The 25731-nt window shown below is 40.1% G+C and overlaps 1 protein-coding gene across 9 annotated transcripts in view; it reads right to left on the reverse strand.

Moving 5' to 3' along the window:
- PITPNM3 (PITPNM family member 3) overlaps positions 1-25731 on the reverse strand; it is a 407952-nt gene that overhangs the window by 85780 nt on the left and 296441 nt on the right. For all 9 annotated transcript variants that reach the window (XR_004537058.1, XR_004537057.1, XM_033921390.1 and 6 more), the window contains 3 exons: positions 24642-24814; positions 15450-15620; positions 4574-4771 (listed from right to left, as the gene is read on the reverse strand). Coding sequence is in view for 7 of the 9 variants with exons in the window: in XM_033921390.1 (XP_033777281.1) it covers positions 4574-4771; positions 15450-15620; positions 24642-24814 (542 nt within the window). In the remaining 2 variants the exon portion in view is untranslated. The remainder of the gene's footprint in view (positions 1-4573; positions 4772-15449; positions 15621-24641; positions 24815-25731) is intronic.

The raw sequence follows: 25731 nt of genomic DNA on the forward strand, positions 1-25731 counted from the left end.
ACGTCGATGCGATGAAGAAACGTGCATGTGTGATGTCGATGTCCTTGCATACGTGGATGCTCTCCAGCTGTACCGCCAATGGAAGGGGGAGGGTGCTGGAGAGGTGTGGAGAGGAGGAGAGATGCTGGCGCCGGCTGACTGCCTATAGGATGCACTTCTCGCCGCAGTAGAGAGAGATGTGAAGGGCCCACTTGCATTTAACTGAAAAAACCGGACTATGATAAAATTAGGAAATTAGAAATACGTAAAACAAAAGAAGGGGCTGACCAGGATATAAGTTTGCTTGCAGCTGAAAACTGTTCCAAAAAATAATCCTACAAGCCAGGAGCAGATGTATTCCATGCATGAAAAAGATGGAGAAAAGACAAACTACCAGCATGGTTAAATGGTGAAATAGAAGAGGCTATTAAAGCTAAAGAAACACATTTTAAGACAAGGGAACGTGAATCTAATTGAAAAAAATCAGAAAGAATTCCAACTCAAGAATAAAGTAGCAAGACAGATCAAAAGAGATTTTGAGAATCACTCCATAGATGCAAAAAAAACTAAGAAGTTTCTCAAGTGCAATCCCATGAAGGAGTTGCTAGGACAGGCAGATGACTAAAGGGGAGGGGTGGGGGGGAGTATCATACTGCTTTAATGTAATAACCCAACATTCATTGCCCCTTAATGTGTATTAAAGGGCAAGTTGAAGTGCCATAACAGAGTTATTTAGGTCACTGCAGGGTAATAATAATAATAACTTTATTCTTGTATACCACATTACCATGGAAGTTCTATGCGGTTAACAGATGAAGAGACTGTACATTTACAACAAAGTTACATTTTCAGCGATGCTGCATTTACAGTGAAGTTGTTTTTACAGCAAAGTTACATTTGCAATGAAGTTACATTTGCTGTGAGTTACATACGGCGATGTTACATACGGCGATGTTCGATATGGTAGAGCAGAGGCATTTAGTATGAGGAGTAACGAAGACGGGATAGTTAGTTGGATTGGGTGATCCATTTTGCTAAGCCTTTTAGTGGCAAACAAGATTGGAGGAGTCAGAGAGACTGGCGGTAAGTCGAGGTCAGAGGAGGAGGCAGGGAAGAGGGGGGGAAAAGTTAGAGGAATTTGTCAAAAAGGTAAGTTTTGATTAACTTCCTGAACATTTGATAGGGGGGGGAATTGGAGATGAGGGCTGTAAGGCATTTGTTCCATTTGCCCGCTTGGGATCTATCGAGGAATTTCTTGTAGAGGCAGCCCTTCAGGGAAGGAAAGGAAAACAGGTAAGTGTTTCGTGTACGAGAGGGGCCTGCAATTTCGAGATGCTCAGATAGGTAGATTGGTGAAGAGCCTGCTAGGGTCTTGAAGCAGAGGCAGGCAAATTTAAAGATGATCCTTGCCTCCGCCAGCAGCCAGTGGAGTTTAGTGTAATAGGGGCTTATGTGGTCATATTTTTTGAGGTCGAAGATGAGGCGGACATAGCAATGATATTCAAAACATGCAAATAAATGAAAAGCTGCTCATTACTATGTAAACCAACACTGCAGGTTGCGTTATAGCTGCAAAAATAACCCCAGCAACAAGCAGGGATCACTTTACCATCAAAACCAGAGACCTTTAGAAAATACTATGAACAGTACTTTCTAAAAATCTCTGGTTTTGATATGTTTGTGGGCTAGATTCTCTAATATCGCTGGTAAAATCTGACGGGTCACTGTAGTGGCCAAAAAAGACAAGTCATTCTCGAAGAACTGCACATGCAAATGAGGTTCGTGGAGGTGCTCCGAATTTACATGAGATCAGTCACTGGTGGTAGCGATCGGCATATATGCAGAATAGTCAACGGAAAGAGGTGTGGGTGGATGGGAGGGGTGGAGAGCTACCAGCAAACACTACGTCATTGTGTCAATCATAGGTGCATCGGTACTATTGGATGGACATAAAAACATAAGAATTGCCATACTAGGACAGACTGAAGGTCCATCAAGCCCAGTATCCTGTTTCCAACAGTGGCCAACTCAAGTCCCAAGTACCTAGCTAGATCCAAGCAGCAAAACAAATTCTATGCTGCTCATCCTAGGAATAAGCAGTGGATTTCCCCAAATCAACTCAATAATGGCTTATGGACTTCTTTTTTAGGAAATTATCCAAACCTTTTATAAACCCTGCTAAGCTAACTAATTTAACCACAAATTCCAGAGTTTAATGACACATTGTGTGAAGAAATATTTTCTCTGGTTTGTTTTAAATTTACTACTTAGTAGCTTCATCGCATGTCCCCTAGTCCTAGTATTTTTGGAAAGAGTGAACAAGCGATTTACATCTACCCTTTTCACTCCACTCATTATTTTTTTAAACCTCTATAGTATCACCCTTGAGCTGTCTCTTCTCCAAGCTGAAGGGAGGTGAGGTGCAATTGTCGGCTCATATACGACATGCCTTTAATACACTCTATTACATGTGCTCGAGATACATACTTTTGAGAACTTTTTTTCCCCATCACTTTATTATTACAATTTACGTGAATAGTGTTTTAAAAAACTTTTTTATCATGAGCCACAGCCATAAGCACGTGCCCAAGACACACTTTTTACAGTACCGGCACTCCTGGACCAGTTAGTACTTTTTGGCCATTAAAAGCCAGCACTTCATTTGGAGGATCACCCAGCGATGATTGAGAATCACTCAGAGTGCTCGTTTAAATATTAATGAGCCCATTTTACAACCATTTTAATAGTAATGACCTCATTGTACTACATTTGCATGGCAGAGTCGGAGGCTGCTAGGAAGCTCAGAAAAGACCATGGTGAGCCGTTCTGATAATCGGGCAGTAAAATACTGGCACTCTAAACTGGATGAAACCGGTTTAGCAACCATTGTTAAAGGCACAGTAAGTTTTGAGAATCCAGCTCTAGTCTTTTAGCATCCTTTGTGTAGTGAGTTACTTTGCTATCCCCAGAGCATCAGGCTGCACCCTCTCCCCAACATTATTTCTTGCCATGTGGCACTAGAAAAGGTTCAAAGAAGAGTGACCAAGATGATAAAGGGGATGGAACTCCTCTCGTATGAGGAAAGACTAAAATAGTTAGGGCTCTTCAGCTTGGAAAAGAGACGGCTGAGGGGAGATAGGATTAAAGTCTACAGAGTCCTGAGTGGAGTAGAACAGGTACAAGTGGATCGATGTTTCACTCCGTCAAAAATTACAAAGATTAGGGAACACTCAATGAAATACTTTTAAAACCATGGGAGGAAATTTTTTTTTTCACGCAGAAAATAGTTAAGTTGCCAGAGGTTATGGTAAAAGTGGATAGTGTAGCTGGTTTTAAGAAAGGTTTGGACAAATTCCTGGAGGAAAAGCCCATAGTCTGTTATTAAGACATGGGGAAAGCCTCTGCTTGCCCTGGATCGGTTACATGGAATGTTGCTACTCTTTGGGTTTTGGCCAGGTACTAGTGACCTGGATTGGCCACCGTGAGAACGGGCTACTGGGCTTGATGGACCATTGGTCTGACCCAGTAAGGCTATTCTTATGTTCTTATATTGACATATTAGATGATGGCAGATAAAGACATATGGTCCATCCAGGCTGCCCAACAAGATAAACTCATAATATATGATGTGATACTATATATTTACTTTATTTGTCCTTGCCATTTGATTGTGCTTCTCAATTTCTAGTGTTGCAATCTAATCATTGCTAAACTTCTTTGGTTGTATGCCTTCCATACAGGATTCCTTTATGATTATCCCACACATCAACAGCTTAAGTGTGTTGCTCAAATATAGTACAGTACTCCCCCGACATTCGCGGGGATTCCGTTCCAGAAACCCCTGCAAATTTGAAAAACCGCAAATACGGTTTTTCATGGGGGAGACTGGAGAGGGCAGCGGGAGAGGCAGGAGAGAGCAGATGGAGCGCCGGCAAGTGAAGGAAATCAGGAGCTACGTATCAAAGTGATTTCCTTCACCGGCACTCCGGCTGCTCTCTTCTGCCTCTCCAGCTGTCCCCTCCTGGTCGGCGGTTCACGGTCGGAAAATACCGCGAATGACTGGGACCACGAACCGCCAACCGTGAATGACCGGGGAACACTGTAGACTGACTTATTATAGGAAATGGAGACAGAGAAGGGAGGAAGGAATACATTAAGCAAGGGAGGGCAAAAAGAAAGAAATAAGTTAAGTAAGGAATACGAAATGTGGGAGAGAGATTGGATGAGGAGAAAAAAAATGAAGATGCAAAGGGCTGATACAAAGGGAAAAAAGGGAAAGATATTAGTGAAGATGAAAAGATACTGTAGCCTCTATACTCTATAGGTTTGAATTTTGTGGTGACAAAACAAAGGCCTTTATGTGCTATGTTTTAATTCTGGCACAAAGTACTTCGCTTCATCCTCTCTACCCCATCAAATACATATATGATATTTTACACATCAAAAAGAGTAACAAGACCAAGCATTTCATCCAAGTGTCTTTAGAGAGAACATGCAAAGGTAAAGCTGAAACCTCAGTCAAGTCCTTATGAAAGAAACGTGCCCCACAAAGTACAATACAACAAGAACTAGTATATCGCAGGGCAATCCTTACTGTTGGCAATGTTCGCTGATGACAAGCTCTCCAACGACCCTGAGATTTCGCTGTTCATGCTCATAAGGCTTGATCTCCGGGTCCTCCTCAGCGATTGGGTCTGCAGTGTGCCAGGGGAAGCCGACATGTCCGGAGAAGTGGGCGTGCTGGTGGAGCCATTCTCTAGAAGCACAGAGCTGTGGTTCTGGATAGCATCAGCTGCATATTTCAAAAGAATACAAACAATCATTTTTTTTCTGGTTTAAGGCTCACATTGTTAAACTCCTAAACTGTATTGTATTTTCAGTGTGACAGCAATCACATGTTCCAAAGCTAAAATGAGATGAAAAATAATTATTTATCTTATGCTATGGCCATTGGTTAGACTGCCTGTGGATATATTAACAGAGCCAAACAATCTTGAATACCACTTTTTAATCAATCTATTTAAGTCAGAAATAGCCAACGTTTGGTTCAGTAACTTGGGTTGAACATATAAGCATGCACTCACACCTAATATTAAAAACAAGAACATTCCCATTTATTTGCACCAATTATTATTCAGCTGTGATTAAGAAGAAAAGGAAATCCAATGCTAATTTACATGTACTCGGGAATTTATTTATTTCTTCATTTCTATAAAGTATTTATAATCTACCTACCAAACCTTCTAGGTGGAGCACAAGTTAACACCCATAAAATTATCATCATTAACAAAATACACAACAATAATAAAATCTAGAAAGTAAATCACAGACCACAGTAATATCAGCTGATTTTGGGTTCCTTTTATTAAGGTGCGTTAACTGATTTAGCGCGCGCAAAAGGTCAAGATGACCTTAGGAATATAATGGATGTCTTTGCATTTAGCATGCTCTAATCTTTAGCGCACGCTAAATCGGTTAGCGCACCTTAATAAAAGGACCCCTTTGATATTTATGTTTCTCCATATGCCCGCTGAGACAGCAAAGTTTTTAAGCCCCTCTTCAATTCCTTCATACTCCATGTCATTCTCTAGCTTGAATGAAGAGTGAGAACCCATTTGTTAGGTTGTTCCTCTATACTACAAAAACTACGAAGGGTAAGATCAAAGGATCTTACCATATGGTAAGATCGTACTTCTTCTAACATCACTACAGGATTCTAGTGCAGTCAACAATACTGTGACTACTAGACTACTGCAATACTCTACTCTCAGGTATCTCCATGAAACTAATGAAAAAACAACTGATACAAAACACTGCAGCAAAACTCATATACTACAAATCAAGATTATATCATGTCACACCACTGCTTATAGAACTACACTGGCTACTGATAGAAAAAAAAAAGAATAAAATTCAAACTATGCTGCTTGGCATTTATTTTTTAAGTTCAATCATTTTTATTATTTTCATAAATCAGAACAAAAACAAAACTTACAATAACCATTCACAAGGTAAAATGTCATTACAGTATATAACGATTGAGATGAACACCATTATCATGTCAGTGAACATTAAGTATCAGCCACTTTTACAGTAGTCTAAAACTGGTGACCAAACAGTACGATAGTGTGAAAGGGTATTATTTTTCTCTGCAGCAACATATTCGTATTTAGAATATAAGCATACAGTGTTCCACCATATATTGTGGTTCAAGGAGGAAAAATCTTTCCAACTTGACAATATTGTTTTAATCGCTAACAACAATAGAGCTTTAAGTAATTTAGCTCCAAACTTATCTAAAGGAACCTGTAGTGCACAAGAGCCATATATAATAATCGCATAAGACAGTGAATCTGAAATGGGTAATAGTTTGCAGATCATCGTCCAAATATCAGACCAAAACATATGTAAGTGAGGGCATTGGAATATCATATGGTTTAGAGTACCTATACCATTAAGGCAAGACCAACATTTGTTAGATACTGAGTTATTCATTTTAGCTAGTTTTACAGGTGTCCAATAGGCACGATGATAAAGAAACAATACTGTTTGCATTATAGTTGAGGATCTCAATGCTTTGAAAGACAACAGCCAATTCTTTCTCCAAGATGGTGGTGCAGGTACAGTCAGCGTATCCATAGCCCAAATATCATATAGAGCAATGGGTGGTAAAAATTTTTTACTGTGGATGAATTTGTACCAATAAGATGCCTGACCTGGCTGATCTAGTAATTCCGTTGCCCATATAAGAATGGACGGAGACTCAGCCGAAAGCTGGGTATTACGTAGATATGCACTTATGCTGTGACGTAATTGTATCCACTGATAATGCTGAGAGAAGTCCAATGAAAATAAGGAACATAGATCATCAAAGTCTTTGAATTTTGTACAGTCCTCCAGAGACATCAGGTGTCGAAGCGCCCATATTCCGCGCTTGCGCCACGATTTCCACTCGATATATTGCCCCTGTATCGGTACATGCGGATTTCTCCAGAGTGGTTCATGAAGTGTGTCATTCCATCTTAACGGAGCATGATAATCCATTTCACGGAGAGCCGTCCTAGTGGAAGCTAAGATATGATTATGTTTAATCCTGATATCAGGAGTCGCAAATGTAATATAAGTCAGATAGTATTTGTTAAACAACTTGTGTTCCAATTTGAGCCAGGCCGGACAATATTGTGTATTTAAGTCCAGAAGCCACAAGGAGCCCTGTCTGCATAAGAAGGCAATGTGGTAGTCGTATAAGCTGGGAAAGTTGACACCCCCGTTCTCCTTAGTACATTTCAATTTTTTCAACGCTATGCGAGGTACTTTATTGTTCCATAAGTATTGAACCAGGAGTGATTCAAACCGTTTATAAGCAGGATTAGGCAGAAGAAAGGGCAGCATGGATAGCACATAAACAATTTTAGGGACTAGAACCATCTTTATAGAATCCAGCCGACCCCACCATGAAAGTTTTAAGGGTGTCCATTTAGCAGTCGTTGATTGTATTATCTGAAGGATGTAATCAATATTAAGTGTAGCCGTTTCTTCTAACGATGTACCAAATAACACCCCTAAGTATTTCAATTTGGTAGGAGTGTATTTGAGGTGTAAATTATTGATTAAGTCACTGCAGGGTTGATCATTAAGTGACATGACTTCCGTCTTAGAGGAATTCAACTTGTATCCCGATACACATGAATAGGCCTCAATACAACGTAAGACAGCTGGCAACGACTCCACAGTGATGTACAGTTGAATATCATCTGCGTAAGCTGACAGTTTTATCTGAAGATCATCTATTTTCAATCCTATAATATCTGGTTGAGTACGCATATTGATGAGGAGAGGTTCCAATGCCAGATTGAAAAGGAGAGGCGACAACGGGCACCCCTGCCTTGTTCCTCTAGTAGGAGTGAAGACAGTCGATAGTACATTGTTTATCCGCAGTCTAGTAGATGGATTGGAATAGAGTACTCTAATCATTTGTTGAAAAATTTCCGGAAAGCCAAACCAACTGAGAACATGGAATAGGTATGACCATTCTACACGGTCAAACGCCTTTTCAGCGTCCAGGGCCATGCTCACAAACGGTGACAGTTGTGCTGGAGCACACGAAATGACGTGAGAGAAGAGTCTGGTGTTGTCGCTTGCTAGTCTCCCTTTCATGAATCCATTCTGATCTGTAGATATGATTTTAGGCAGAACTTGTTGTAGCCTATTAGCCAGAATTTTCGCGAATATTTTGGCGTCGACATTGATAAGAGATAATGGCCTATAGTTTTGAACTGAAAGAGGATCTTTTCCTGGCTTCAACAGTACAATAATAATGGCTTCTGTAAAGGTACCAGACGCAGAACCCATATCAATAAGGTGGAGGAAATACCGAAGCAAGAAGGGCAACAAGACATCTTGAAAGGCGATGTAGAACTCTACGGTGAGTCCATCTGGTCCGGGAGATTTACGTTTAGCCATACCATTTAAGGCGTCTTTGAGATGATCAATCTGAATTGGCAGGCTTAATAATTCCTTATCATTCGACTCCAACCTGGGTCCATCCAGAGTCTTTAGGTATTCAAGGATGGATGATTCATCTGGTGCATCCGTGGTGTAAAGACTTTTATAAAATGTGCGAAATGAGTCACAGATATCTGACGTAGATAATAGGGTAGTACCATCAGCAGTACAAATTGCTGGTATATTAGTTCTTTCAGATCTCATTTTTAAGTAGTCAGCAAGTTGATGACCAGCTTTGTTCGAAGTTGCATAATAATGCGCTGCCTGTAAAAAGACCTCGGACGCCGCTTCAGTGCTAAGTTTTAAATTATATGTATATCTCAATTTTCTCAACTCTTCTAGTATAGACATATTCGACAAGTCTTTTAAATGAGAGGCTTCTAGATCTGCAATCTGATTTTCCAGTATTTGTAGAGAAGATTTATTCATCTTGCGTTGTTTGGCCGCATAAGAGATAATGATACCCCTAATGTAGGATTTGAAAGCATCCCATGTGATCTGCCAAGAAGTTAGCTCAACCGGATTAAAGTCAAAAAATTCTACTATGGATTTGTGTATATGCTCTATAAATGGCTGGTCGGTTAGCATAGAAGAGTTAAAACGCCAGCAAGGTTTTCCATGTGATAGTGCAACATCAGATAGAGACAATGATATGGAAGCGTGGTCTGAGATGAGTATTTGATGAAGGTCAGCTGAAATCAATTTGTGAACCAGTGAATGACTAATCAAATAATAGTCGATTCTCGAGTAGGACGAGTGTGGAGGTGAGAAAAACGTGAATGCTTGTTCATTAGTATGTAGCAGCCTCCAAGGGTCTATGAGCTTAAGCTGACATATTAGGTCCTGTAATACATACCAGGATTTGGGCTTTTTATATGATGACTGAGATTTTCGGTCTTTGTCAGGATTAAGAATTATGTTAAAGTCCCCTCCTACTATGCAAGGTTGATCTCCAAAGCTTGTAATTACTTCTGTCAAAGTGGTGAAAAAAGAAGGACTGTCTTTGTTAGGTGCATAGACATTCAGGATATGAAGTGGATTATTCGCTATTAGAATAGATAGCTTAATCCAGCGGCCCTCAGAATCAGCAGCAGAGGAAATAATTGAAATATCTGAGCGTCGTCTGAGCAAAGTAATGACCCCATTTTTCCTATCAATGGCCGGTGAAAACAAAGGTGAGAAAGCCCATGTTGGAGTAATTTTAAGTGCTTCTGTGCTATTCAAATGGGTTTCTTGGTAGAGCACTATATCAGGCGAATATTGATTTGTATAGTTTAAAATTTTTCGTCTCTTTACAGGATTATTAAAACCCTTCACATTTAAAGATAAACAAGTTAGAGACATAGTAAATGCAGTAATGAAATCATCATCCACATACACTGACATCTAGTAAAGTGTAGTAGCAATATTGAAAGACATGACAATAATGTGTGAGAAAAGAACATAATGGCAACAAGCCATGTAAGTATGAAAGACAACAACAGCATAAACTGCAATGACAGAAAGCACCCTGAAAACCAAGCAAATAACACTGTGGGTCTAAAGGCTGTCAGGAAAAAGAAACACAGAAAGCCCAGCTCCTTCATCACGTGAGACTCCGGGAAAGTATTCTGCAATTGAATAAAAGTTAGACAGAATAATCCAATGCATAATACAATAAAAGCAGCTTACAATATGAAACCATGCATATGCAATTCAGTCATTGAGATATAGAGGGAAACACTGAATGATCTCAAGTTTTATCAATAGAGGTGGGTTTGACACTCTCTATAAAATCAGCTAAATCTGATGGGAGATGGTAGTCTTTTGTTGAATTGTTGTAAGTCACACGCATACGAGCCGGGTATAACATTCCAAAGCGTGCTCCCATAGTTTTAAGCTGGGGTCTGTAGGATAGCAAAAGTTTTCTGCGTTTTGCTGTTTCTTTAGTGAGATCTGGTAAGATTAGTAGTTTTCCCCCTTCAAAGGTGATCGGAGCATGCATCTTGGCATGTTGCATTATTTTCAAGACCTGTTGATGTTTCATCATCGTCACCAAAATAGGTCTGGGATATTTCCTGTGAAGATTAGGTGGATGTGGAAGCCTGTGAGCACTCTCAAACTCCAATTTAGTATCGTCATTCATTTTTAGCACTTGTGGCAGTAACACAGCCAGAAAGTCTATCAAATCACAAGCTTCACGACCATCTGCAAGGCCTAGAATTCGAAACCCATTCCTCCGTGCGCGGTTGTCAGCGTCTTCCTGCGCTCGCTCAAGCATGGCGATGCGCGCTGATTGCCGTTGCAGGGTCTTGATAGCGTTTTCAGTCACACTCACTCTGCTATCAATAACATCTATTTTCGAGTTGGCTGCTGCAAAATCGGCTTTAAGTGCAGCTAAATCAGATTTTACCTCAGAAATATCCTGCTTTGTGTCCACAAGCAGGTCTTTTATCGAGCGCAGCTCGTCCAAGATGGCGGCGGTAGCTGTTTCCTCGATCCTCGACGATCCATCCTTAGTCGGAGTGGAAGGCTCCACACTCTTTCTTTTGGTTGATTTATTCGTAGCCATACTTCACAGGGCACACCAAAACGGCGTGAGTATAATTGTGGCGTTTGGGTCGGTTTCCGGAGTCGCCAAAGATTTTTCCCCACGGAGCTCGTGCTAACTATGTCCTACTCCATCGGGCACTCTAGCGCCCCCCTCTGCTTGGCATTTAAAACGTTATATGGTGATGTCCCTAATAGCTTCCCCAGATTTACTGAACTATTGAGTAGATCTGCTGATCAACGTAACTCTAACAGCCTGATCCTATTATTCCCAACTCTGAAAGATATAAAATAGAAGACATCTCACAGCAAATCATTCAACTATCAAACAGCAAAAGTGTGGAACCCACTTCCTATCGTAATTCTCACATCCAAAGTATATATACTGTTTTGCAAAAATCTAAAAAGATGTTTTTAAAAAAAATCCCTACCAGGGTTCCAAAGAGACTCAGACTAATAATAGAAGTCACCCAAAACAAAGACAATGTTAGCTTCTATCTTTGATATATCACGTCATACTGTATGCACTATTTGAGAATTTTATGTAGCGTACTGTATATAATTCTTTATAGCATGTATAATTCTTCGTAACATGTTTAACTCTATACAGAATTCTAGGTAGCAATATGTTGCTTGTAACTCGTCTAGAACTCTAATGAGGATTTGGCAAGATATAAAACATCATATAAAATAACGTTTAAAGTTAGTGGCAACCTAGTAAAATTAACACTATCTCAGTCTGTCCCCAGCAAGAAGTGGTAAGAGCTATGGCCTGGGAGCTATACAGTTCTCTATAAACAGGCAACATTTCTCTACGTCTTGAAGTCCTCTGACTGTTGCTCAGATCACTGCAGATTGCCTTTGACCTAATCAGTTAGCACCACATACATTAATTTTAAAGCCTGGTTACATTTCAGTAATTCCTAGTATAATGTATTGAATGTGTAACAAATGAGGTGATATATATATATATATTTACCTCATCAACATTCCACTTAGTCTATGAATAATTTGACTGTTCTGATTTCAGTCGAATTCAAAGCAATAAAATAATGCTATTTAAAACTCATTCCAAAATATTGCCTTTGGCAGGTTGCGCATCATCTAGATTGATTACTCTGTAATTACAAAAGCCATTTTCCACATTATCTTCCACTTCCAGTCTCGCGTGCTAAATGGGCTTTGAATGTCTTGCCATGTTCTCGATTAATATCAAAATGTGTTTTAGATTTTTATATATAAGGTTCTACAGGTTTTTCATATATCTTGTGAAAAGATTTTCTCAACCAGATATATGGATATGGGCCAAGTGAACTGCTTTCTTGCTAAATTTGTTTATAAAATAATCAGTTTATTTGTATTTGGGAGCAATTCTATAAACAAAGCCCCAACATCTAGGTACCATACGCAAATGTAATGGACGTAATTCTACATATGGTGACAAAAAAAATTCCGCAATAAAAACTCCCCATGCTTAGCACTATTCTATAAACCACATCTCGGCCTCATCAATATCTCTCCTCTCTTATCTCTCCCTATACTCCACCCTGGGAACTCCATTCATCAAGCAAGTGTCTCTTATCTGTACCCTTCTCCTCTGCTGCCAACTCCAGGCTACGTTTCTTTTCTCTTGCTGCACCATATGCCCGGAACAGACTGCCTGAGTCAGTATGTCAAGCTCTGTCCCTGTCAATATTCAAATCGACCTTTTTCAAGGTTGCTTTTAACTCCTCCCCCCACTCGCTTGTAAAGTGTCCATGCTTAAGAAACTCCCTAACCCCTTACTTGTCCTGTATGTCTGTTTGAGGGGTGTCAAAGTCGGTCCTCGAGGGCCACAATCCAATTGGGTTTTCAGGATTTCCCCAATGAATATGCATGAAATCTATTTGCATGCTCTGCTTTCATTGTATGCTAATAGATCTCATGCATATTCATTGAGGAAATCCTGAAAACCCGACTGGATTGCAGCCCTCGAGGTCCGACTGACACCTGTGTTGAAAGTTCTACTGAGCATGGATTGTATCTTGAATGTTTTCATGTACAGTGTTGCACACATCTAGCAGCGCTATAGAAAAGATAAATAATAGGAGAGTAAGATACAGTTTATAGAATATGCATAGCGCCCATTCCTGCATCTACAATTTAGGAGCAGTTATTTACACCAACTAAAATCTTCTGTAAATGTCCACACCTAATTTAGGCATGGATCAGGTGTACTCTATAACAGAATCTACGCACACAACTTTATAGAATACGCTTAGCAAGTTGTGCATATAAATTTTAAATAATGCCAATTAATGCTGGCAATTGCATGTTAAGTGGCAATCACTGGCTCTGATTGGCTTGTTAACCAATTAAATTGCGCATGCATATCTGCAATGCGCAACTTTAATCACCGTATATAGAATCTGGGGGTATGGTGTCAATAGTCCAGCTATGGGCCGATCTATCAAATGGTGCCTAAATGTGATGGTGTCTGGTTTGAAGTTGGGCATTCACGTACGTGGAAAATATCTCTCTAAGAATATTTCATTTCTTCATTTATTTTAAGACTTATATCCCACCTAAAAATCTAAGCTGGTTCCAAATAAACATACATAGACAACATCTAACCAAAATGTCACAATAAACAAAACAAACCACTTAATTTTAAACAAAAATTTGTGAAAAGCAAGCACCCGGTAGAAGCTAAAAAAGAAGAAAATGGCCCATGTCTCTGCAATATACCAAACCGCAAACTGTGCCAACTGTGGAGACTCAAGAGCAATGTAAGGAAATTCTTCCTTACAGAGAGGGTGGTGGATGCCTGGAATGCGCTCCCGAGTGAGGTGGTCAAGAGGAAAATGGTGACGGAGTTCAAAAAAGCATGGGATGAACACAGAGGATCTAGAATCAGAAAATAATAGTAAATATTGAAGAACTAAGGCCAGTACTGGGCAGACTTGCACGGTCTGTGTCTGTATATGGCCATATGGGGGAGGATGGGCTGGGCAGGGCTTCAATGGCTGGGAGGGTGTAGATGGATTGGAGTGAGCTTTGACGGAGACTTCAGTAGTTGGAACCTAAGAACAGTTACCAGGCAGAGCTTTAGATTCTTGCCCAGAAATAGCTAAGAAGAAGGGGAAAAACCCCCCAACAAATTTTTAGATGGAATCAGGTTGGGCAGACTAGATGGACCATTCGAGTCTTTATCTGCTGTCATCTACTATATTATATTTCATAGAATTCAAGTTACTCACATGGGGAAAACCTTCAGCATAAGGAGATTCTACACATGCTCATTTTCAAATGTGGAATATATCATTCAAGTGGAAAAAGTGTGATGAGTGCTATACTGGCGAGACAAGCCAGATGCTAAAGACAAGAATCAATTCACACAGATATAATATTAAACAGTGCAATGCCAACCAGGATGTCACCTCTGTGGGACAGTATTTCACAAAACCAGAACACTGCCATCACTGATTTTATGGCGAGAATACTAAAAGGAAATTTTAAGACAATCCAGCAACGCAAGACCTTTGAAATCAAAATGATGAAATATTTTGGCACTAGCCAGACAGGACTTAAAGATCTGGCTTCCTCTAGCATTACAAGCCATAAATTACACTGCTTTGCCATGCTCTGATCACCCATCCATCTCTCCCTGCCTCCCACCCAACCCACCAGCTCTCCTTAATTCTCACCTTACCATCCTGTCCTTCTTCCTGTGATACATTTATGTTTCATTCATACATTCTGATATTTGCCCACATTTGCTTATTTAGGATCTAAAGAAGGATTACCTTCAAAAGTTAATTTAAAAAAATATGAGTATTAATTTAGTCAGATTAAAAAGGTATCATTTTATTCTCTTTCTATTTTGTTTTATTTCTATATATTACTTTGAGTGATCTGAGAAAAATGGGGTTACCTTCAAAAGCTAATCATAAACTACATTAAGTTAGTCCAATAAAAAGGGAATTGTATTTTTTTCCTTTATGCTTTGTTTTATGTCTATATATTACCTATATACTGTACACATGTAAACCCACAATCTGTTTGTCTACAAATTACCACCCCCTTCCTTTTACAAAACCGTGATAGTGGTTTTTAGCGCACTGAATAATCTGCGCACTGAATAATCTGCGCTGCTCCCGACGCTCACAGGAACTCTATGAGCATCAAGCGCAGCGCAGAGCATTCAGCACGCTGGCCTGCACTAAAAACTGCTAGCGCAATTTTGTAAAAGGGGGAGGGGGTATGTATATTATCTTGAAACCTGTTCTGAGCTCGTCAAGGAGGACGAACCAAACTAACATAAAATAAACCAAATAAACAAATAATTAATTAATTACCTTTAAAAGTGGACTAACAAGGCTACCACACCATTTAACCCATTTGATTAGACAGCATTTCCTGGCAGGTGAAATACATAAAAATATGGTTGCACTTACCTAGTAGATGTGACTTCCCATCTCCCAGTGGGAACCTCTGATAGCGTGGAACATTAAACGGAGGCACCAAGTGAAACGATTTCTCCAACAGGGGCTCCAATCTGGAGGCAGAAGGGTCAGCAGAGTGGAAAAAACTATAAACTTGGCTGCAAGCAGGGCGAGTCTGACAAGCTGCAGTGAGAAAGAAAGGGGCAGGCTTTTAATATGAACACAGAAGAGAGAAAAAAGTACAGTAAAAGTCCTTTGATATACCAGAGGTCTTCTAAATCAACAACAATGCAGACAGAAAAAGAAGTGGATCCCAAACGGTATGCAGATAAAATCTTTTATTCAAATCATGCAACTAAAATGACCTTAAAAGTACCTGACGTTGGCCACGTTGCGACCTACAAGGACTGCATCAGGGCCAACATTTAGAGAAAAGAGTGCTGTTGAAATGGCCCTGTGTGTGTTACAGTTACTTATATTCTGCTAGTTCCATATGAGTTCTAAGTGAATCATGCTAAGAGTGGCTAGATCAGGGGTCTCAAAGTCCCTCCTTGAGGGCCGCAATCCAGTCGGGTTTTCAGGATTTCCCCAATGAATATGCATGAGATCTATGTGCATGCACTGCTTTCAATGCATATTCATTGGGGAAATCCTGAAAACCCAACTGGATTGCAGCCCTCAAGGAGGGACTTTGAGATCCCTGGGCTAGATCATATCTAGGAAGGTTAACACTCAAATGCTTAAGTAAACCTGGGCCAGAAATTCCACGTTTCAAGCCACATGCCATCTTAGGCTACCCCAGCTGTGTGTGCTCATACAGTGAAAGCAGTGATATAATCAATGAACAAATTAATTTAAATTCAATATTTAAATATTCTTTATTGAATTTATTGAGGAGGAGCGTGTGGTGCAGTGGTTGGAGCCTCAGCACCCTGGGGTTGTGGGTTCAAATCCAGCACTGCTCCTTGTGACCCTGGGCAAGTCACTCAATCCTCCATAGCCCCAGGTACGTTAGATGTGAGCCCACCGGCACAGATAAGGAAAACGCTTTGAGTACCTGATTGTAAAACCGCATAGATAACCTTTGATAGGTGGTATATAAATAGCTAATAAACTTGAATATTGAAATATTCTTTATTGAATTTAAATTAATTTGTTCATTGATTATATCACTGCTTTCACTGTATGAGCACACCCAGCTGGAGTAGCCTATGATGGCATGTGGCTTGAAACGTGGAGTTTCTGGCCAAGGTTTACTTAAGCATTTTTAGTGAACTTTGTACTCACTGTATAGAGCTTATCACCTCACACCGAGAGCCCCGTTTTCACTATTAATATTTTAATATTTTATTAATATTGTGATATTTAGGAGTATATAAAGTTTCTTGCCTCCATCCTGTTCTTTTTCCCTTAAGCATTTTTTGATATATTTTAAATTAATAGACATCTGTAAACATTATACTACTTTTTGAGACACTGTTAAAGATTCCCCCCCCCTTTTTTTTTACAAAACCTTAGCGTGGTTTTTAGCACCGGCCACAGAGGTTACAGCTCTGACGATCATAGAATTCCTATGAGCATCAGAGCTGTTACCACCACAGCCGGTGCCAAGAACCGCAGTACAGTTTTGTAAAAGAGGGCGTTGGTTTACCGAGCTGCTTGGAAATTTTTCATTCCATGCACAGCTTGCCGACGGATATGCCTAAAAATCTAGTGCAGGCTTTACAGGTTGCCAGGAATTCTGTGGTGTGTCTTTTGATGGACTTTAATTGGGTTCAGCACATTTTTCCAGCTCTAAAACATTTACATTGGTTGCCCATTGATTTTTAAGTCTAATACAAACTTTTGTACATTGTATATAAAGTTATGACTAAGCAAGTTTCAGCTGTTGTTGCCCCAAAACTGCCCCGTGCATTAAGATAAAGTCATCAAAAAGCTTTTGGAAGACCCCTCATATCAGTGGTATGATTATATCAATATCACAATTCAAATTTTTATATTATGAAACTCATTACCTCAGAGATTGAGAGAGCCTTCGTTACAGTAAGAGAATTTCTAAGTACCTATTTTACTTATAATTTTAATGCACCCTATTGTCTATTTTTCTGTAAACCGCTTAGAATCCTAACGGAGTTTAGCGGTATATAAGAAATAAATTACATTACATTACAAATACAAAATACAAGCATGTTTAAGAAAAAAACTTAACACATTACTTTTTTGACAGGCCCTTTGATGAACGCTGTAATTAAAATGAGATATTGATTGGGATAAGTTGATGGAAATCTAGCTCTTTTAGCTCGCCTTTGATGAACACTGCAACTAAAATAAATCTTTGATTGGGATGTATGTGTTTTGCACTGTATTGCGTTGCTATATTGAACCGCTGAAAACTTTGTGACTGAGCAGAATATAACTTGTTAAATTTACAAAGATTCAAAACACAATAACCATGTCAACTTAGAAAAAGATGAGAAGGAAGTACAGGACCACAATTGACCCCTGCCAGTCAATTTCTAGAAGTGAATCTTTCAAAATAAGCTTTTAACACATTTTAGTTAAGGAGATACACAGGTCCACTTGAGAAGAGAAAGAAGAGAAATGATGTAAACATTCAAGTTATCTAAAAGCCTTCAATAAGGTAAAGAGAGTAGCATTTTTCATAGAGTGAAGAGAACAAGAAATCATTACATGAATCACAAGAGAGGAAAGCTGAAGAGGAATGGGAGAATTTTTTTTTTTTTTACTGAAAGAATGATAAGCATTTGAAATGGACTTCAGCAGAGATTACAGGAGTCAAGCCACTGGCAGAATTTATGGAAAAATAGGGGACACACAAAGGGACCTTAGTGACAGAGGCAGGAAGGGGGGAAAAAAAAGCAAACTTGTGATAGCATAACAAGCAACATGAGCTAAGTGGTCCTTTCCTGCCAAAATCTTCAAAAGAGCCTCAAATATTTTTATTAAAAAAAAACAAATAAGTTTTTGAAATAGATATACAGAGAGTAGCTGAAAATGTAACCCCTAACAAAAATAAACTTAGCCAATTTTTAGCTGGCACAGTGACCGGCTAAAATCAAGTATAAGCGTGGAGGGACATATTCAAAAACTGTTTTGGGCCTAGGGCGCTAGTCACCCAAAGTCTGCAGCATCCTAAAGTCCATTCTCAAAAAATACGTCCAAAATATATATTTTTATGAAAATCATATACTTCTACGTCCAGCCGTTTGATCGTCCAGACTGCCAAGTCGTCTATCTTTATACCGCATTCTCGTCCCAAAAAATCATCCAAGTCTGAAACGCCTAGAACCAGACCTTCTGGATGTGGAAGGGGCCAGCAAAATGATGGACTGGCCACCCAGACATGGCAACATTAGTGGCACCTTACAGGGCACTGAGGTGAACTTCACAAAAAGGGTGCCACATAAACATCTCACCAGGTCATGGTGAACCCCCAAAAACCTACTATACCCACCTGTCTACCACTCCAATAGCCCTTATGGCTGCAGATGGCACCTATATGGCAGTTCAGTAGGGTTTGGGTTTTTTTGGTGCATTCATATTTTTCACCATGAATGCAGTGCTTAGAGTGGCTTATGAGCCTGGGTCCATCTCTCTATGGTTCACTAGCCCCCCTCCCCCCCACACACCTCACTCCCTGACTAAAGCCACCTCTGTGCAGCTCTACTAGGCTTTCCTAAGCCAGGTGCTGATGTTCTGGAGGCAGGTGTGTACATTTTTATTCCAATTTGTATGGCGGTGTAGGTCAGTGATCACTGGGGGGAGTGTGTGGAGGTCTGTACTTTGAGTCCACAGTGATTATCTGGTCACTTTGGATAACTTCTAGTCACTTAGACCTGTTTTTAGATCGCCTAAGTCACAACATATAAGTTCCATCCAGGAAGTCTTGTGAAACCTTCAATTATCACTGCAGGACAACTAAGTTTGGTTGGCCCACATACCGCCCACCTCCCACCCTAACCACTCCTCTAAAAATGCCCCTTTTAGCTCTAGACGCTCAGTGGCAGTCAGAGGCCTAAAATGCCTCTAGATACGTCTAAAAACCAGTTTCCATTATTGGCACTTGGACAACCTGTGTTTTAGGTCGTCCAAGTGCTGATTTGTGCGGGATTTTAGACGTATTTCTGTTTCGATTATGAACCTCTTAACTTTTACAGACATTTATAGAAGGAGTTAGACACAATTTATAGAATCAGGGCCTAAGTGCTCAAAATGAAAGTGGCAAACTGTTCTAAATGCTGCATTTTTGCAATCAAAAGTCCTCCAAATCCTTTACTTCAGAACCTACACTTAACAATGACAAATCTTTTCTGGTAAAAGAAGCAGACAGTATGGAAAAAATTCCTTTGGCCTATTCAAAGCTTTACTTATTTTAAACCTCACAGACTGTTATATATGTGAATTTAATTTTATAACTTAATCATCTGGATTGCAAGACTTTCTCCAAGTTTGTTATAATTCATGACATAACATAAAATTTTATTTACCTATACCGCAATGTACCATGAAGTTTGATGCAGTTAACAAGAATTATCTAAAGGCAGTACATAATTGGTGAATGTACAAATACAAACAACTTAGAAGCCTTAAAGCAGACAATATGGCATTTCTTCAAAGGCAAGAATTATAACTACCCTTAACAATTTTACTCCAGTGGAGCAATTTGTTCCAATCCAAATGCTCCATCAGTAGAACAATCATCAGGAAAAATCAAAAGTGTTACCCAGGTCATACCCAGGTTAGTTAACTCAAAAGTTGGTTGGACTTTAATAACACAAGTGACTTTAGCACTAATGTTGACTTGGCCTGGTCATTTTTAAAACAAATGTAAATCAAGAAATGATCTAAATATCCTATTCTTGACACAACTGGGGTACCAATAAGCAGTGATCTAAAAAAAAAAAAAGCTTGATCTAAAAACAAGATCTAAACCATGGCTAGCATTATGCTAGGTTTATTAAAATGTGATAAACCACTTGGCTTATGCAAGTCACAGTGGTATGCAATATATATATATATATATATATATATATATATTTTGTCTCCACCACTTCTTCTGGGAGACTGTTCTATGCATCTACCACCCTTTCTGTAAAAAAGTATTTCCTTAGATTACTCCAGAGCCTTTCACCTTGTAACTTTATCCTATGCCCTCTCATTACAGAGTTTCCTTTTAAATGAAAGAGACTCGACTCATGCGCATTTATATTACGTAGGTATTTAAACGTCTCTATCATATCTCCCTTCTCCCGCCTTTCCTCCAAAGTATATAGATTGATATCGTTAAGTCTGTCCCCATACATCTTATGACGAAGACCATGCACCATTTTAGCAGCCTTCCTCTGGACTGACTCCATCCTTTTTATATCTTTTTGAAGGTGCGGCCTCCAGAATTGTACACAATATTCTAAATGAGGTCTCACTAAAGTCTTATACAGGGGCATCAATACCTCCTTTTTTATGGAGGACTCACTTGAAATAACTGAAAGAGGGTTAGGGTTTCTAAATTTGATGTTAATTAATTATATTTTACTTCATGATGATATTTCCAAATCTTTGTGCAAGTATGTTTGCTTGTTGTTACAAATAAAAAGATTTTTGAATAAAGAAAAAAAATATATATATATAAAAAGAAAACAGGCAATTAGCAAAGATCTCTGAACTGGGACTACCCAACCTTGGAACCCTAATATATTCTGCTTAGTTTGTGAGTAATCAAATGTGTGTTTGCCAAAGCAGATAGGCTTTTTGCTTGTCCTGCTGCCTTCTGCATCTTGAATTAGCTAATGAGATACATCACATTCCAGACTTTTAGATAATTCAATTGCTACAATATACTGGATTCAAAAACTCTACAGCCCTTGTTTGTTTTCAAACCAGGTAATTAGATAAGTTGCTTCAAAGAGTTGTCTAATTAAAACACTCTAAATTCCACTATAAAATCCTTATGTTAATCATCTAATTTCCTTGACATTATCTAATCACATACTTACCTATGGTACATTTTACAAAAAGTTTATGTAATAGCCTATTTAGGAATAATTAAAAGAAAAAGAAGATTTTTTCCAAGTATTAAAGCATGTTTTAAGATGTGGAACAAAGCTATATTAATTTGTATGGCCAACTATGCATATATAAGTATATCCATCAACATGAGTCCGGCAGCTCTCCCTCTTCCTCCCATTTCAAACTCTAGCATTATCTCCTCTTCCTTCCCTTCTTGCCACAGTCCCTGAAAAACCAACCAATCATCAGCCATGATTAAAATGCACTGCTTCTTCCAGCTTTCCTGGTCCTTCTCTGCTTGGTCCCACCTCTTTTAATGCAACTTCCTTTGTGCAGGACCAAAGAGAGAGAAGCAGAAGGATATATTTAACACCGTACATGACTCGTTGTTTTCAAGAACCAGGGTAAGGGAGACCAGACCAGCAGTGGGGAGCAGGCTTGGGGTAGAGAGGCCCTTGGAAGAGAATGTCAACATTTTCTCATGGGAACCACAGAGAATTGATTAGACTGTATAATAGGTTCAATTAATGATAACTCGATATGTCTAACTGACATTTAAAGAGCTGAAAGGGTGTGGACACAATTTCTATTTCATGTATATTTCTGTCTTTGCCTTTTCTTTTAAAAATCATATCTGCATCAAAACAAGATTTATTAAAGAATTAATCTTCTCCTGTTTCTGTCTCCCTGAAGTCACCTGTTAGTGAGAATGACAAATGATATTAAGGGCTCCTTTTACGAAGCCTCGTTAGCGGTTTAACGCACGTAATAGCGCGCGCTAATTTGCCGGCCGCGCTAGCCACTACCGCCTCCTCTTGAGCAGACGGTAGTTTTTTGGCTAGCGCAGGAGTTAGCGCACACTAAAAAGGTGCGTGCGCTAAAGCCGCTAATGCAGCTTCGTAAAAGAAGCCCTAAAAGTAGAAACACAGAGGGGCATTTTCAAAACATACGTCTAAGTCCGATTGGACATCTAGTGCCATACGTCTAAAAATTGGCAGTAAGAAAATGCCTATTTTGAAAAGGCAAACCACCATACGTGTAGAAATTTTCTTTTTTAACCTTTAGCTGGATGTCCAGGATATTGGGACGCCCAGTAGCTAGAATGTCCCAAATTCCCAGAACAAGAGGGGGAACGGGCACTTTTTGGGAGAGGGTGGGGGATGCTTTTCTTAATTGTTTTTTTTTTTTTTTTTTAATCGGGCTCATATTTTGCATGTGTAAAACATGCAAAATATCTACCCGATTTAAAAAAGAAAAAAGTATAAAAGCCGTCAGAAGCCCTGACAGTAGTGACAGGAGGCTTCTTCTCCTGTCACTACTGTCAGGGATCTGCCCCAACTCAATCAGTTTGAGTCAGGAGTTTGCATGCAAAGAAGATAGTGAATCAATCGCTGTTTTAAAATCAGCTAGGAATTGGCCAACAGCGATTGACTCCACTATTTTTAATAGATTTATGCCTATGTCCTGTTAGTGCCCTCTTCCTCCCTCTCTCCTTCCTATGTCTCGAGTTCATGCCCTCTCCCACTCACTGCCTTCCAGCCTTTGTTCCTTCCCCAAAGCTGCCCTGCGCCGAAGTCTGCCTGCCCCCAAGCCGGCCTGTCGCTGCTTCCTCCTCCCCCCCTCCCCCGGTCTGCTGCCACCCCCGCTACCTCCATTTAATTATCCTCTGCCTCCACAACTCCAGGAAGGGAAGGGCCAGGCGCACGCAGCAATTTCACACCGCTGGAACACAAGCCTTCCCTCTGATGTCAATTGTGACGTTGGAGAGAAGGTCCAGGTCAGCTAAGCAGCAATTGCTGGGCCTGAACCTTCTCTCTGACATCAGAATTGATGTTGGGGGGGGAGGAAGGCTTGTGGGCTGGCAGCATGCAATCACTTAACGCGCTTGGCTCTTCCCTTCCTGGTGTTGGGGCAGGAGATAATTAAATGGAGCTGGCGGTGGGGGGTGGCAGGGAGGAATCGGCAGTCAGCCCGCATACCCCTAACAGGGTACCCGTATTGCAGTTTGAAAAACACTGGTTTATATCATTCACTGAGCACCTTCTTTCACGATTATGCATTTTTATTTGTTCTTTGACTGCGAGATCCATTTTTTGTTTTTGTATTTAGTTTAGGGGATCTAAAGCAGTTTTTTGTATAATTTTTCCCGATTTTTCTTTTGGACTTTAATAGTAATACGCCAAGTATGACAACTAAGGGCCCCTTTTACAAAGCCGTGGTGGCACGTCCCAGCACGGCAAATGCAACACAGCCCAGAGGAATTGAATGGGCTGCGTCATGTAAAAGGGGTCATTAGTCACCATACTTACATATTATAAGTACCTAAAATTTCTTGTTGAAATTCAGAGCGGTTGCTGAGAAAAAAAAGCAAAAAAAACTGTAGGGGGTTGCTTTTTTATGCCTCACCTTGTAGATGAAAAAACAACTACTGGTAGATGATAGATTCAAAATTTTCATGTTTTTCAGTCGTCCCACTATGTTAAAGCATTCATTCCAGCATAAACACAAGACAAAACACAGTAACAATATCATATCCTATGAACTCCAGAAAGAAGCTCTGTTTGGCCTGATGCAAGAATTTGCAGTAAGTCTGAGAGACTTAGAAGTAAAGTTCATTACTGTCATGGTATTTGCAAAACTAACCCATTGGACACACTGGTCCCAAGAGCCAAACACGAACAATCACATCTCAACAACCTAAAGGAAAACCTACAAATAGGTAGAAGCAACAACTTTAATAAAGCCAACTATGTTTCAAGCTTCAAAGTTCTGGACTACAAAGTCCCTTCTTCATGCAATGTCATCAATTTATAACCGCATCATATGACTGATATTTTTAATATGGTGCTGCAAGTACCACAGAGATAGTTATAGATTGGGAGTGTGTGGTACAGTGGTTAGAGCTACAGCCTCGGCACCCTGAGGTTGTGGGTTTGAATCCCGCACTGCTCCTTGTGACCCTGGGCAAGTCACTTAATCCCCATTGCACCAGGACAGATAGGGAAAAATGCTTGAGTACCTGAATAATTTGTAATCCGCATAGAATTGTAGGATATGCAGAATATAAATTATTTTTTTTAAAAAAAAGATTGGATAGAAAGATAGCATATCAAAATCTTCCCAGAGTGTGAGATGTCCTCAAGTGACCTTTACATTTTCCCTTTGGAGATCACTTACCATCCAGTCCAGGCAAGACAGTCTTCCTCATCGCCAGCACAAGCCCAAGAGGTGAACCAAATAGAAAAAAATCTGAAACTTCAAAGTCAAAACGTCCCAGGTTTACTTCCGACAAATTCGAGCTGCTTGTCTGAGGGAAATCCGCACCATCCTTCAGCACACTTGAGTGGATACTGAACAAGAAAAATGCATTGCCTTAAATCCTGAGTTACAACTCACACTGCAATCAAAGTTCTTTAAATTTTAGCTATATCAGAATACTCCTTCCCTCTTAGATCCAGTAACCAATCCAACAGTAGACTCAAACCAACATGGCAGCACAATTTAAGACTTAAGAGGAGAATTAGAAGGGCTTGAACATGCACAGATGCATGCTCAAAACAGGCAGAGGCAGGAAGAAGATCTTCAAGCGGCACCAGCACGTCCTGTGGGCTGCGTGCCGGTGCCAGACGGGGGGAGGGGGTGGTGAGTTAAAGTTGGTCGGGTGGGGGATGCCTGATATCGGGGGGGGGGGTGCCGATTCGAGCGGGGGGGAGGCAATGCCGGTTCTCGTGCCAGTGTCGGGCGGGGGGGGTGCCAGTTCGAGCGGGGGGGGGGGGAACGATGCCGGTTCTCGGGGTGGGTGCTCAGTTTGCCAGACAAGTTTTGCGAGAATGTTTTGCTCGTCTTGCAAAATACTCGCAAATCAGGTTACTCGCAAACCGAGGTTTGACTGTATTTAAATCTTTTCCAATATAAGTTTCACAAAATAATGAAAGAAGAATCTAAAAGTTTGCGCACAGTTGTATGTTTCTTATAAGGGTTTGCCTAGTGATGTAGTAAGGGGGAGGGCAAAGTACCCTGGGCGCTGGCATCTCACCTCTCCTCTACCCCCTTGGCAATGGGAGAGGTTCTTAATTGCACTCCCCCACCCAAACGTACCTCTTCAAGTCTTAGTCTTCACTGGCAGGGAGCAAGAACACCTCCGTGCTGCTCATGCTGGCCTCAGCTCTCCCTCTGACATCACTTCCTGACACGGAACCAGGAAGTGATGTCAAATTCACCCTGTATACAGCTAAGCACCAACTGAGTGTGTAATTTATAGAATGCT

This window comes from Geotrypetes seraphini, chromosome 15, assembly GCF_902459505.1.
Source record: "Geotrypetes seraphini chromosome 15, aGeoSer1.1, whole genome shotgun sequence".
Taxonomy (NCBI): Eukaryota; Metazoa; Chordata; class Amphibia; order Gymnophiona; family Dermophiidae; genus Geotrypetes; species Geotrypetes seraphini.